Here is a 14,692-nt window from a genome sequence, read left to right on the forward strand (position 1 = left end):
TTCTGGTGAAGCTAGAGTTCCTGACACATGCCTTGTGGCGAGGTGTAATAACTGGCGATGTCTTTCAAAAACACTGAAGCACCATGAAACCAGTAGTTCTCACATGAGCGCTTATATGATGTGGAAAGAAATGGCATCTCGCTTACGCCTAGGTAAGACTATTGATAGTGAACTTCTTATTGAAACGATCACCTGATATAACATGAACCATAAAAGAAATTCCATAATATGACTGCTGTATTTTGTAAGTGCATGACTAAGGGAGGAAAGCTGTATGAAATGGGTGGCGGGGGCCGCCGATAATGTGTTCGCATCCACCTCAAAAATATGTAGTTGTGCCCCTGGTAATCACATTCCAGATAGTCAGAGGAAACTGATTACATGTTAAAACTGCCTGCCATATCCGTGGCTGGTTGGTCTGATGGCTCAGATTTGGGGATTTGTGGGAGCAGAGATAGGAATCGTCATTTCTAACATTTGTTTTCTGTATTTTCTCTGCAGCTGGGATTTTCCAGTGTGTTTTCCTCCTTGGTGGTGGCATCCAGTGCAGTCTAAGGCATTACATTCTCTGTCTCTATAGCGCCCTCTATGGCAATGGAGGAATCCTGTTTCCTGTGTGACGTGACCTTTTCAATCTGGGTCTTTCACTTTTTATGCAACTTTTTAAGCTGGTTTATAATTCGCTTTAAATAAACTTTGTAAGTAAGGATGGAACTATGACTCTTATCTTTTTAATTGAAATTTACACAAGAGCTGTTATTGAGGGTTGCTGTAGTAAAAGGAGCAGATTAGAAATAGCAATAATTTAAAAAATATATTTTTAGCGTTAAATGATAAAAAAAAAAAACATGCCACTTTCATTCCACTTCAGGGTCATGTTCTGCTTCATGTTGAGTCATGAACAGTAGAAGATGGTTGCAATACAGAATATGACCGGGAGAGGGCAGCAGCACACCAGAATGAGGATCTATGTGACCAATAAAAGAAGAGTATTTCTCAGCAGAGCATGTTAAACTGTAACAATAGCAACAATGACTGACGGGGAAAACGGCGTAATATTTAGTTGCCATCCAGACCAAATTATATTTAAATAAAATTCAGTGAGTAAAAGGACATCAATATCTGCAACATCATTTTTTTTCCTCACACTTTTTTCAAACTGTATCATTATTAGAAATACTGATATCAGAGCAGTTAGTGATCACATCTGATGTTTCTCCTGCCTTCTGACGCTCTTCTTAGGAACTTCCTGGATCCACAACTTCCTATTTCCTTGTGCTACAACTCAGACAAACTTTTATCCACGTCAAGTCAGAGCAAAACTATTTCAGCTGCATCATGCTTTATCCAAAATGTTTCTCTGCTGAACCGTGTTTTATTTTCTATTTTTAACTTCCCATTGATAAGATTTCTGCTTTTAAAATCCTACACAATTTGGGCCACATAAAGAATGACTTTAGAGAAATCCATTTAAAAACAAAAAACATTGTTCAACTATAAAAACTGAACTTAAGTCATTTCCTGTTTTCTCTACATCAATGTTGAATTACACAGCTGAATATTTTAAGTGTTCCTGTTTTTCAACAGCTCATCTGCTGCCATCATGTTCTGTCATTAGCTGCTCACACCTTCAGATGACAAGAGGAAGGAAACTGAGCTCATCGTCAACAACTTCTTTATGCCATTTGCATAAAGTTCTGTGGAAAAATAACTTCCTGTTACTTTGCACTGCAGACTAAAGTAGAGTTTCTGCCTTCTTAGTTCATTTAAAGAGAAGAAAGGAGCAGCTATGAGTTTCTCAGCAGCGATCCGTGGAGTTATCGTCCTTCTCATGGCAGCAGGTAATGAGCAGGAAACTTTATCTTCCACCTCAAACAGCCTGCATTTGGATTTCAGGTTTTATGAAGTAGGAAAGAAATCAGAATTTAAAGCGTCTAGACAAAATGATTTAAGGGGAAAAATATGTATTGCTTACAATATATTTATTAATGTGTGTTTTGTAAAGATAAGCATGAATAAAGGTTATAAATAATATGAAAATACTTTTTTAAATCTTTAAAAAGTCCTGAGAGATTATTTTTATATATATATATTTTTAGACAATTCCAAAGATAGATTTTATTTATGTCGGTCGTCTTTGCTAATATTTTAAAAGCTCTGACTGGATGGATGATTAAAGTCAAACACCTTTAAAATTCACTGCATGAGCTTCCTCTAAACGTTTCACATTTTAGATTAGATCTTTGTCGTGTTGCAAGGAGCTTAATGAAGAAACGACACGATGAAAACATTTTCAGCTAAAATTATTAATGTTGTTGAATTCTTTTGGGAAAAGTAAATCATTTAATGCTTTTTGAAGAACATGAATAAGTCACAAGTAAAAGTCAGTGTTACATGTACATTCAAGATAAATAAGAAATGTTCATCTTAGTTTGACAAATATACAGATGGGGTAATATACGTTATGTTTTTGTCCCCTTGAGGCCAAACTAAGATCATTTTAGAACCTGATGCTTCACTTTTGTACTTTTGCAAAAACTTGCAAGGATTTCCTACTAAATCGTGATGAATGTTTAAATCCAGAAAACAAAGCAAGATGAAGTGATAATGTGCACAGGAGTGAACACATTTACTCTGAACATCGTAACACAGCTAATGGAAGAACAGACTCCTCAGTTCACACAGAGAGACAGAAATAAGTCGTGTGGTTTCCTTCAGCGTAGAAGAGGAACTTTTACTGGGAGGGACGTTTTAGACAAATGTCTAAATGAGGGATATGAAAACACAGAGTTTACAAGAAAAAACATTTATAAGAAGAAACTCCAGTAAATAAATCTAAACAGGCTCCAGAGACAGAATGACAGCAGCCTGTTTCTTCACATCGCTGCTGTAAACTCAGTCAGGATCTTGGTGGAAAGAGTTCACTGCAAACTGGCTTCAACTTTGGGCCAGTTCAACTGAATCTTTAGGTAATCTGATCAATTTGGCTCCCATTCACATTTTGTGGGGATCAATAAAATATGATTGGATATTAAATCCTGAACAGCCAGCATGTTGTTTACTTGTTCAGCCTGGATTAATCTGACAGTCACTTTGTGGTCAGATCTTGAAAGAAAACAGCAACAAGAGACTCATCATGTCGAAACACCGTCTGCAGCTCCAGACACAGAACTGAACCACTGACTGTAAATCACCTCATCAGACTTTCTTCAGCTTTACATTGATGCATCTATAATAATATTGATAATTATAACGATAAAGCTGCTGTTATTATTTTACACCACATGGATGATGCCAGAGACAATCTGAGGCTAAAATAGAGGCCAAAACATAAACAATGAATCTAAAATTGTTCTATTAGTTTATTGAGGTTAGGAATCACCATTAAGATGTTTTCTATACTTTCAACATTATTAGATTAACCAATTTAATATAGTGTACCATTTAACATAAGATTTCAAGGAATTACAGGGAGTTACAATTTGAGGCTTGAAGTTTTAAACATTTTTTGTCTTTGAGTTCAGTTTGTTCACTAATCATCTCGTCAATTAATAACCAATAATCTGTGATTGCTTTTATATTCAGCCAGTTAAACTCGACTCTCTCCACCAGATCTGAACTGAATCCTGTTAATGATGGTGATGTAATTCACAGGACGAGGGGCCACAAGGTCAATTCTGCTTTAGGCCCATGAAACCTTGGACTGGCCCTAGATGATTATTGTTAATAAGCACTGATGATATTACAATATATTGATACATTAATTGTTCATCATGAAGAGTACAGTCGTTGTTTTACAATATTAACAGTTTTCCAGTTTTCTTTCTAGGTGGCAGCAACAAGTTGAAAGGTGTAGAAAGAATCGCCTTATGGTTTCATAAACATTCACTGTTAGTTTATTATTGATATTAACTTTGATTATTGATTTGAACTTTGTGTGGAAAGTCAAGAGCACATAAATGTTTTGTGTTTCACACTTTGTAGACGAGACTCGAGATTCTTCAAGTGTTAAAAGCTTTTAGTTGATAGATATCATCATTTTTAAAATGTATTTCAGATTCATTAAAATATGTTTACATAAACAGTCTACTTAATGTTTATTTAATGTCTTTTTTCTTCCAGATGTTTGTGGTCAGAATGGTTGGGGAGTGACTTATAGTCGTTCCTCCATTTGTGCCCTAAAAGGATCGACGGTGGAAATGAGCTGCAACTATATTTACCCAGACAAATACGAAAACAAATATATTGTTATAGAGAAAACATTTTGGTTTACAAAAGTGATTAATGGAGATTTTGTGGATCTGAAAGACGACCCAGATTATTCAGGTCGTGTGGAATACAATTGCACAAAGACTTTCTGCTCTCTGAAGATCTTTAATGTGAGACAAACTGACTCAAAAGAGTACAAGTTCAGGTTCATATCAGACCATCCAGGTGGAAAATACATGGGTTCACCTGGAGTCTCTTTATCTGTCAGAGGTAACAGTTGCAATTTAAGTCATTTGGTTTTAAGATGTTGCAAATATTACAGTTTAACCTCTAAATAAATCTGCTTGTGTGATTTTCATAAAATTATAACTTTTTTGTCCACATAGATCTACAGGTGAAGGTAAAAAGATTAAATGATCCAATCAGGATCCAGCTGACATGTCACACTGACTGTCAGCTGGATCCTCCAGTTTCCTACGTCTGGCTGGAGGATGGGAAAGCAAACAAAGAAAATAACAATAATTTGGTCCTGTCCTCATTTAATACCACACACAGATATCAGTGTGCAATAAGAGGACATGAGGATGTTTCATCTCCTGCAGTGTGTAAGTTTGTATCTCTGTATTTGTCTGATGAAAATATTTAAAGTATTTAGTTCAACAAAAAAACTATTAATTCACCTGGCAGGTTTAGATCTAAAAATATTTTAATTCAACCAAGAAATGTGTTATGGTTACTGATTTGACAGGCATCTCTCAAAAGTTCAAAACATTGTAAATTTTTGCAATTTCTGTTTGGAAAAAAAAAGCCTCTGCTTTTATCTACAAAAATATATCAAAATCAATTTATATTCTTCTTTCTTCTACGAGGTGACAGCAATAAATCCTGTATTGGCACAAACCTTTCACTCATCTCCAGTGTTAGCTTGATTATTTATCTCTGGTAATAAGTTGCAAATCTTTGACATTGGAGAGCCTCTTTCCCATCACCCTAATCTGTTGCTCTTTCCACATATTTTCCATCAGATTCTCAGTGCAGCCTGAAAGTTTTCACAGTGATTCACTTTTTCTAAATTTTGCAATGTTACAGTCACATTTCAAATTACAATAATCTCTTACCTCAAAATGCAGCACATAAATATCTCATTACAATAATGTGTAAAAAAGCTTTGAAATTAAGAAACCAATAAATTACATTTACATAAATGCTCACAGTTGTTGCTAAATTTCAAATGCGATGCCACAAGTTTAGTTCACTTATCTCTACATTTTTATAAATTTATTGATATTTGGGATTCTGAGCTTCAAGTTGCAAAGTCATGAGCTTCATCTGAAGTTTTATTCTCACGTTTTCTCCAGATGCTCCACAGACCATCGTTCTGTCAGTGAACCCCTCAGAAACTGTTGAAGGCTCTAAAGTGACTCTGACCTGCAGCAGTGATGCTAATCCAGCAGCTAAATACAACATTTACAGGGTGAATGAAGATCAACATGGTCAACTTGTCAGCACAGAAATACAACTAGTCTTCAGCTCCATCCAGGTCTCTGATTCTGGGAGGTATTACTGTGCAGCTGGAAATGACCTTGGGAGCCGGACGTCTCCAAGTATCGATATTAATGTGAAATGTGAGTAGAATACAATAGAGACTTACTGTTGGTTCTTTAGAATCAAAGGTTGAACCGTTTGAAGGTTCAATATTTTTTTTAACCTTTTCACAAAAGATTTGTCAAAAGGTATTTTTGCAAGAATTAATTCTTGAAGATGTAATTCTCCTAGCTTGAATAATAATCAGAAAGTCATGACAGGAAGTTGAAAATGTTTTTAGGTTTCAAGTGTGGCCCTCAGATTTTCCTGTCTGATTTTTTAATTTTCAGATTAAAACAGAAAATTGTCTGTTTGTAGATTAGACAGTCAGACTAAGTTTTATTCTTTCATTTAATGGGTAACAAGTTTAGAAAATCAGATATAGACTTTTAATAGATCCTATAATATAGTCTGAAACATACAAACCAAACATCAGGCTATCATTTTGTTTCCTCACTCAGACGGTCCAAAGAACTGTTCTGTGTCAGTGAACCCCTCTGGAGCAGTAGAGGAGGGAAACCCAGTGACTCTGACCTGTACTAGTGATGCTAACCCAGCAGCTAACTACACCTGGTACAAGGAGAATAAAATCATTGCTAATGGGTCTGAGGTTTTTTATGTCCTCGCTGTCAGCTCTGAGCACAGAGGAAGCTACTCTTGCAAGGCTCAGAACCTGCATGGAGAATGTAACTCTTCATCTCGGTTTCTTGATGTTCTCTGTAAGTTTTCTTCTTTTATTTTTATATCAGGATGTATTTCCATTTCATTCATGCTTATTAAATGTCTACTTATTGTTTTTGTCAGATGCCCCAAACGTCTCTGTGTCCATAACTCCTTCAGGAGAGATCAAGGAGGGAAACCCAGTGATTCTGACCTGCAGCAGTGATGCTAATCCAGCAGCTAACTACACCTGGTACAAGGAAAAAGACAACAAACTCCTGGAATCAAATAAAAATCTCACCTTCGACTCCATCAAGTCGATGGATTCTGGGCAATATTACTGTACAGCCATAAACAGCATGGGACAAAACAACTCAACAGTCAATGTTGATGTTAAATGTACGCAGTCGCACATTAAAGAATGTTTTCCACTTATTATCTTTATATTTTGACATAATTATAAAAGTAACAAACACAACTCCTACTTTTTCTTACAGATGCTCCCAGATCTCCTTCAGTGTCTCAGAGTCCGTTTGGTGACATCGTGGTGGGTAGCTCCGTGACTCTGACATGTAGCAGTGATGCTAACCCAGCAGCTAACTACACCTGGTACAAGGAGGGAGAGAAGGCACAAAAAGATTCAGGAGAAAACTTCACCATCACCAACATACAAAATGAACACAGTGGGAACTATTACTGTAAAGTCCAGAACAAGATAGGACATCATAACACCTCTGTATCTGTGACTGTTGTGCCAGGTAAATAGTTATAGTTTAAATCACCCAATGACCTTTTTAGGCATAGTTATCGTGCAAACTGTGGGCTAAACCGAACAAAAACTAGAATAGAATTTTAAATTGTAGAATCACTCTAAACATTTCAGTTTGGTAGGTCTAAATGTGTTTTCTTTTCAGGGCAATCAAAGATAGTAGTCTTTGGGACTATTGCTTCTATTTTGCTGATCATGATTTTTCTCCTTGTCTTCTTAATATCGAGGTAAGTTAATCTTTTTAATCTTCACATTTCTTACATTTAAAGTGCCCATAAAATGCATTCACCCTTCTGGTTGTTTTAACTTTTTAACACTTGCACAATCATGGTCAGTCTGCCCTGCGACAGACTGGCGAGCCCTGCGACAGACTGGCGACCTGTCCAGGGTGTACCCTGCCTCTCGCCCGGAACGTAGCTGGAGATAGACACCAGCAACCCTCCCGACCCCATTAGGGACAAGGGTGAACAGAAAATGGATGGATGGATGGATGGACACTTGCACAAATCAATCATGGTCAACAAATGTTTTTTGGGTTTTTTCCCCACAAATAAAATAAAACAAAACCCTTAAATGTCAAAGTGAAAACTGATCTCTAGAAAGTAATGACAATAAATTAAAAACATGAAACATAAAATGCAATTGTGTTAATATTCACCCTGTTAAAGTGACAGACTTAATTCAACAGAGGTCCAGCCAATTGGGGCTAGCAGTCTCACAAAGAGTGATTGTGTCTCGAATGGTTGCAGCATGAAGACAAAAGAACACTCCAATTATTGGAAAGTATAAGTCAGGAGATGCATACAAAAAGAATCTCTAAGGCACTGAACATCTCCTGGAGTTTAATTAAACCACAAGTGTCAAACTCCAGTCCTCGAGTTTCCTGTCCTGCAGTTTTTAGATGTGCCACAGGTACAAATCATTGGAATGAAATGACTTAATTACCTCCTCCTTGTGTAGATCAGTTCTCAGAGCCTTAATGACCTAATTATTCTGTTCAGGTGTGGTGCAGCAGAGGCACATCTAAAAGTTGCAGGACAGCGGCCCTCGAGGACTGGAGTTTGAGACCCCTGAATTAAACCCATTATAAATAATGGAAGGTATTTGGCATATATTGTCAAAAAAAAAACATTTTGTTGATCATAATTAATTTGTAAAATCAATATCAGAGTAACATATCAAAGGGGGTGAATACTTTTTACAGGCACTGTTGCCATGCGGTCATTTTAGGAACAATAAATGACCACTAACTATTTTTTCTAATAACTAGAAAGTGGAGAACATCAACACCACCGCCTAAGCCTGGAGGAAACCCCAACAACATTGAGCAGGTCAGATGGGAAATAAGAGGCTGGTATAATCCCCTCTTCACATCCTGACTTCTGTTAATAACGCAGTAAAACAGTCAGCAAGTTCTGAGTGGAGCCAGGAGCAAAGCACCAGGGCGGGTGGGGCAGTGACAATGAATATGTCATGAAAAAAAACTGATATTTAGTCAGTGCCTCTTGGATTTCTTTAAGAGATTAGTGTTACAGGTCCCGAGTGTCAGGACTGTTGTAACAGTGATGACACAATCTGGAGGACAAATAAACAGGAGTCAGCAATGACGATCGTAGCGCTGCCGCCCAATTAAGATTGGGTTTTCTTTATTTGTTAACAAACAAACCTTTTATATTACACAATATTAATGTTTTACATTGCCATTGCCTTAAAAACTCGGTCTTCTCAGGCAACAATGAACCTCACACATCACCTCCCCTCACACCTTCATCCCCCACCCAGGTGAAGACAACCACGGCACGTGCACCAGACAGTACGAATTAACTGTCACAAAGCTTTACTGCATTTTAAGTGAATATCATTCAAGCAAAGAAAAATAAAACTTCTTAAACATGGAGACGTTAGGATATAACGGCCCTCAGAGCGAGCTGGCATATTGCCAAAGTTACCCTCGCCTGATAAAAGTGACAACACTTTGCACAAAACCCATGACTCAGCAATATATTCTGGTCAACTAATATGTAAACATCTTTACAGGGTACTTTTGGTGTTTTTCTTTACCGTATACTGACCAGGAGGACAAATAAACAGAGGTCAGCGATCGTAGCGCTGCCGTTAGCATTCAGATTGCGTCTGGGGCACACCGGAAGTCCATCCCAAAACCAACCTGGAAGCAACGTCCCCCAAACAAAGGTTCCGCTTCGCCACTAGCGCTCCCGTCCCCACCTCAGGAAAGCACTATAAATGTAGGCAGATTAACATGCCGAACTGCAAACAAAATGTAATTTGTTAATTATTTTTTTTAGAAAATAGAATAAATTGTACCTGAAAATATTAAAAAAATTATTTTAAAAAAAAAACCTAAATACTGTGGTGGCATTTTTAGGTGCACCACACGCTCCCCAACTTAAAAGGTGGCTCTGACACTTCAAAGCCAGTGATGACAATTCACCAAATATTAACAACTTGGTTATTATCACAAGAACCTCACTCAAAGAACTTTTCCTTCAGTGTACACATCTTAGTATACAAAATTATAAGGCCTTGCGAAAGGGACTGTCGTTGCATAAGGTACAGTCTGATGAAGAACATAAAAATGTCCTTGTACAGGTTGCATTGCCCACAATGGTGAAGCTTGTAACCCACACAGTCCAACATGACCTATGACCCCTTGTGGCTGGTAAGAAGGCTGGCCCATAGTGTTTTAACTGAGTGACTGAGGTGGTCTCCTTGCTTGTGTAGATCTCCTGAGAAATCCCTCCTGAGTTGGTATTTGCTCCTCCTCCTCGATATCAAGTTCAACCTGTTCAGTGTCTCTCTCCAGTTCTTGTTCTCGTTGTTCATTGTCTGTTTCACAGTTTTGAACCAGTTCATTTTCAGCTGTGCCAGGTAACTTCCGAGACATGTTAACAACAAATGACGATCTCACAGTTTCTGAGCTTAAAAGTTTCCTGCAGTCTCACTTAGGTGAGAAAAGTAGCACAGCACTCTTCCAAGATTTAATGTGTGCTAAGCAGTTTGAAAATGAGACCCCTCAGCAGTTTTTGTATAGAATGATTGGACTGAAGCAAAAGATCTTGTTCTCACTCAGACAATCAGACTCAGTCGTTAAGTACGACATTTCCACAATTCAGTGCATCTTTCTCAACACTATTTGCCAGGGCATAGTGGAGAAGTATGACAATGTTCGCCGAGACCTCAAGACCCTCCTAGGTGACCCCACTGTCAGCTATGAGGCACTGCTTCCTAACACTCCTCTAATCACCTCATTTGATTCTCCCTGAGACCCTCATCTATCTGTTTACAGATGCTATTGTAACTGAGTTCTGATGTTGTGTCACTAATCATTGCCCCATGCACTTTGAATTCTCTGCGGGACAGCAGCGGCAAATCTTTCATGGCTATCATGCTCTCACCAGGGTGACTTGGAATGTTCCCTGAACGAGGAACAGAGTACTGTGGTGAGCACAGCTGTTGGTGATGGGGTTGGAGAGTCGGGAGAAGTGGGTCCCCTGTAGCTGGTGGAACTGACGCCCAAGTTACCTGCTGGTTGCGAGATTGGCTGGAGCGAGGTGGTGTTGGATTCTGTCCCTGTGGGTCTGGAGAAGCGGAAGTGGATAAGGCTTGGTTTTATTGAGCTTGAATAGAGTCATAGCGGGCCAATAATCTCAGTATGTCTGTGTCGCCACAGCCGTCTTGTGGCTGAACAGGGGAAATGGCCTGCTCACTTGTACTTGCTTCTGCTTCAAAGGATACTGTAGCATGTCCACGATTCATCATAGTGCCGTCTAGGAAACATTCCAGTCTTTTTAATAATGGCAAGCCCTGGTCCTCCCGACCCAGGATTGTTGGACATATTAGGTAGGTAGTCAGATATTCAACACAACTTTCTTCATCATTCTGAGTCAGCTGACTGGAGTCCAGTCCTTCCACGTCTCCAAGAGAAGTTGCGATGAGGTGGGCTTCACTACCTTTTAGCTGGTGTAACTTTTTCTTGATGCTCCATAGTAGTTGTTTTCTCTCACCAGAAGACATCTTGCTGATCTCGGACGCTTGAGTCCACAGCGCTGCACTCTGCAGGCTGGTACACTCTTTTCACCGGTTACTGGCCTCTCTACTGCACAGTGGGTCACTTCTGGCTCAGGGAACATATAAATACTGTGGTGGCATTTTTAGGTGCACCACATTAGTGCCATCAACATTATATCTCGGTAAATATGTTTCTAGTTGTACTTCTCTAATGAAAATCGACCAATATGGTGGTAACAAACCGAGTCAATATGTTCAAAGATATAAAAATAAACAAGTCCATGAATCCTCTCGTGGTCTTAGCAGCAAATGTCACGGTCAGAGAGCAGGGAAGGCTGATCCATCAGACCGTCAGTTCCTGAAACTACACAATAATGAAACATGTAACAAAGCACACGGGGACAGTGCGATCCCACTGGACCGCAGACAAACTGGAATTAAAGAATAAGTGTTGAACGCAAGAAGCTTTAAAATAACATAAAATCTGTCATCTTAAAAAGATTTTAAGCTTTTTAGGGTTAAACAATAACCCTGTTCTCATTAGTACCAATCAGCTGATTTTATTGGCCTGTAATAAATTTCAGTAAGAATGTTCCTGCATCATTTTGCTTTGCTACACATTATTTCTGGATTAATTTGTTGTTGTTGTTTGTCTGTGGATTAGCTGGGTCATAGCTTCATTATAGATATAACTGAGTAAGACGTTGATGTTCTCAATACTTATTTTCCCCTGCCGTGTGTCTTTTAAAGTGACAGGCGCTGCAGCCACCTTAAGTCATTGAAACGTTAGTACAGTAACAGTTTTCTGTGGACAGTAAACTGTTTGAAGCACGGCTTGATTTGACAAGCGAATCTATAACTGATTGTGAAATGCATTTGGTCCTGCAGAACCAAAACAGCCTGTCGAAGTCGCAGGAAGACCTTCAGTACGCCAGCGTCCGGTTCCTGAGGAAGCAGAGAGATCCTGAGTATGAAAACGTTCAACCTGGTAAAACCGGCACAGCTGATCTGGAGGAAGAGGGCGAGCAGAACGTAGAGTACGCTACTGTCAAGTTTGGCCAGAGGTAAGTAGCTCTCGCTAACATCGTGCTTGGTGAACATTAAGAAACAGCACATTTAAATTATTATAGAAGACAATGTTTCCTTAAGCTGCCAAAGTGTTGTGTAGAGAAAACATTTGTGAAATATATCTTTTAGAGTAGCCTGATTATGGAGGGTTTCTCTTTTGGATTTGTTCTACAGACTTGCTTTACCAAGAAAAAGAAAAACAAGTATTCACAAATTACTCTGCCAAAGCATTTCATGTTGCATTTTCATTTCTTTTTTCTTTTCAGAACTGAAAACCCAGAACCCGAAGATGATTCAAATGCTTTATACAGCGTAGTAAATAAACCTAAACCGGGTAAATAATATTTATTGCTGTACAAACATACTTGTGGTCATCTAGTTGTTCTTTTTTCATTATAATTACCTGTAGCTTTGGCAATCAGCCTCCAGGTAAACATTAGGATGGACCAAAATGCCCAGAGAATGGACTTTCTGCTTTGAACTTCCCTTTTACACATATTGTCATTATTATTATTATTATTATTGTTGCTGGGAAAGAGGACGATTCAACAAATGTTTCAAATGAAACAGAAAGTGTAACATCATATATATAGAGAAGACATCATCTGGAACTGCATCACAACTGGAAACAGGAAACAAATCGTTTTGACAAAAAAAAGACCTTTCAATTGGGAAGATATTGAAAGGATGAAAAAAATATATTAATGAGTGAATTCTCAAACTTTCCCAAAAAGGAGGAAACGTTGGTGAGAGATAGTTAATGGATTCGCCTCACGCACAGAAACAGTCTTTCTGTTGCAAACTCCTTTTTCCCCCAGAACCATTTCACAGTTATTTCTGCATAACACCTCAGCTGTATCATGAATCCTGCCTGTAACAACAGGTTTGAGAATAAGAGCATTGCACCAGCTCTAGAAGTCAACAGTCAAAAGTCACACCATTAACGCTATCAGTACACTATCTGTACCGATAGCGTACAGATACGCTATCTGTACGCTATCAGATAGCGTACAGATAGCGTACTGTATAGTGTACTGTACGCTATCAGTACACTATCTGTACTGATAGCGTTAGTGTGATGCTCGAGAGGACAGTGACAAATGTCAGACCGTCAGTTCCTGAAGCCACACACACACACACACACACACAAAAACTTGCCCTGTCGGACCGTACATAGAGTAAAAAACTTGTGGGGTCCAAATGTCTTAATACTGTGGGAGTTTTAAGGTGACCACAGGTGTGTTTTTGAAACTAACGGGCAGAAAATTCATTGTTTTATCAGCAATATGTGTTTTTTATTCATAAAAATAAGTGATGACTTACTGATGCCAAATGAACAACAGGTTGTACATAAATAATCATTTTAACTTCCGTTACATGTGTACAGTTTGCTTGAAGTAAAAAACTACTATTATAATAAAATGAACTGTACTGTGTATGCTAGCTGCAGCTGTATTAATGTGTTGATAGCCACATCATTGAAGCCCAAATACATGCGCTTGTGTTAAAAAAAGACAGATTGTGTGATCAAATGTGAGACTTTCAGTTGCTTCCGTTCACTGATGGAATATCTTACCAAGTCATTGCACAAGTATAAAACCCGATCTGAAGCAGATATCATGTCTACAAGAATTGAAGGTTTTTATATTATTTATTACAGTTTTTGTCACAAACTGTTGATTGTAACTGAGAAGATTTGATACCGGAGTCCGTAAGTCGGGTGCCGGTTTGTTACGTCTCAACGCGACTGCTGTTATAGATTTGTACCGACTTCCCCTTTCTTCTCTGGATTAAACCACATAAATCTTTATTATATAAGTTGGGGTCTTTGTTATCACTGCCTTCTTCCTTTGTGGCCGTCGCTTTATGCACCAGTGACTGTGTGCTGTGATCTGTAAACGCTGACATCATTTCACAGCTGCATTGCGTTTTTTTTTCTTTTTTTCTCTCTCTCTTTTAAACATTTTGCTTATTGGAGACATGGAACTGAATTTAACTAGCGTGACTCACACGCCTGAACTCATCTGAAAAAGGAAACGCTTCACTATTGGTAAATGATGCCAGCAACGTTCTTGTTTAAACAATCAGGATGTGTTTTTCTCTAATGACCAAATAAGGCCACCAGCTAAAGTTTGTGTAGAGTACATCACTTTAACAGTTTTGACCTTACTGCCATCTTGGCCACAATGCAAATTAACAGGAAGGAACTTTGCTCTGAAATCCACAGCACTTCGTCTGTCTCACTTAGCCTGACCATAAACCATTTTAAAACATCCTCTTTTGCAAGTACATTTAGAGTTATTGTACACATGACATATCTGTTGAGTTCACACTCACTAAATCAAACTACACAAATAAAGGAAGTTGTTCAGT

The 14,692-nt window shown here is 38.4% G+C and overlaps 1 protein-coding gene and 1 long non-coding RNA gene across 2 annotated transcripts in view; one reads left to right on the plus strand and one right to left on the minus strand.

Moving 5' to 3' along the window:
- LOC114144428 (uncharacterized) overlaps positions 1–12,132 on the minus strand; it is a 22,382-nt gene extending 10,250 nt beyond the window's left edge. The window contains exons 1-2 of the long non-coding RNA XR_003595491.1: positions 9,284–12,132; positions 6,939–7,059 (exon numbers count right to left, since the gene is read on the minus strand). This is a non-coding gene — a long non-coding RNA (uncharacterized LOC114144428). The remainder of the gene's footprint in view (positions 1–6,938; positions 7,060–9,283) is intronic.
- On the plus strand, positions 1,246–13,280 carry LOC114144424 (B-cell receptor CD22-like). The gene is made up of 11 exons (XM_028017211.1): positions 1,246–1,841; positions 4,123–4,479; positions 4,596–4,814; positions 5,568–5,834; positions 6,255–6,512; positions 6,598–6,852; positions 6,951–7,211; positions 7,368–7,449; positions 8,493–8,553; positions 12,140–12,315; positions 12,586–13,280. The coding sequence occupies exons 1-11, from the start codon at positions 1,790–1,792 to the stop codon at positions 12,659–12,661; spliced, it is 2,064 nt and encodes a 687-aa protein (XP_027873012.1). The 5' UTR covers positions 1,246–1,789; the 3' UTR covers positions 12,662–13,280.
- Positions 13,281–14,692: the final 1,412 nt, after the last annotated feature.

Source organism: Xiphophorus couchianus, chromosome 5, assembly GCF_001444195.1.
Source record: "Xiphophorus couchianus chromosome 5, X_couchianus-1.0, whole genome shotgun sequence".
Lineage (NCBI taxonomy): Eukaryota > Metazoa > Chordata > Actinopteri > Cyprinodontiformes > Poeciliidae > Xiphophorus > Xiphophorus couchianus.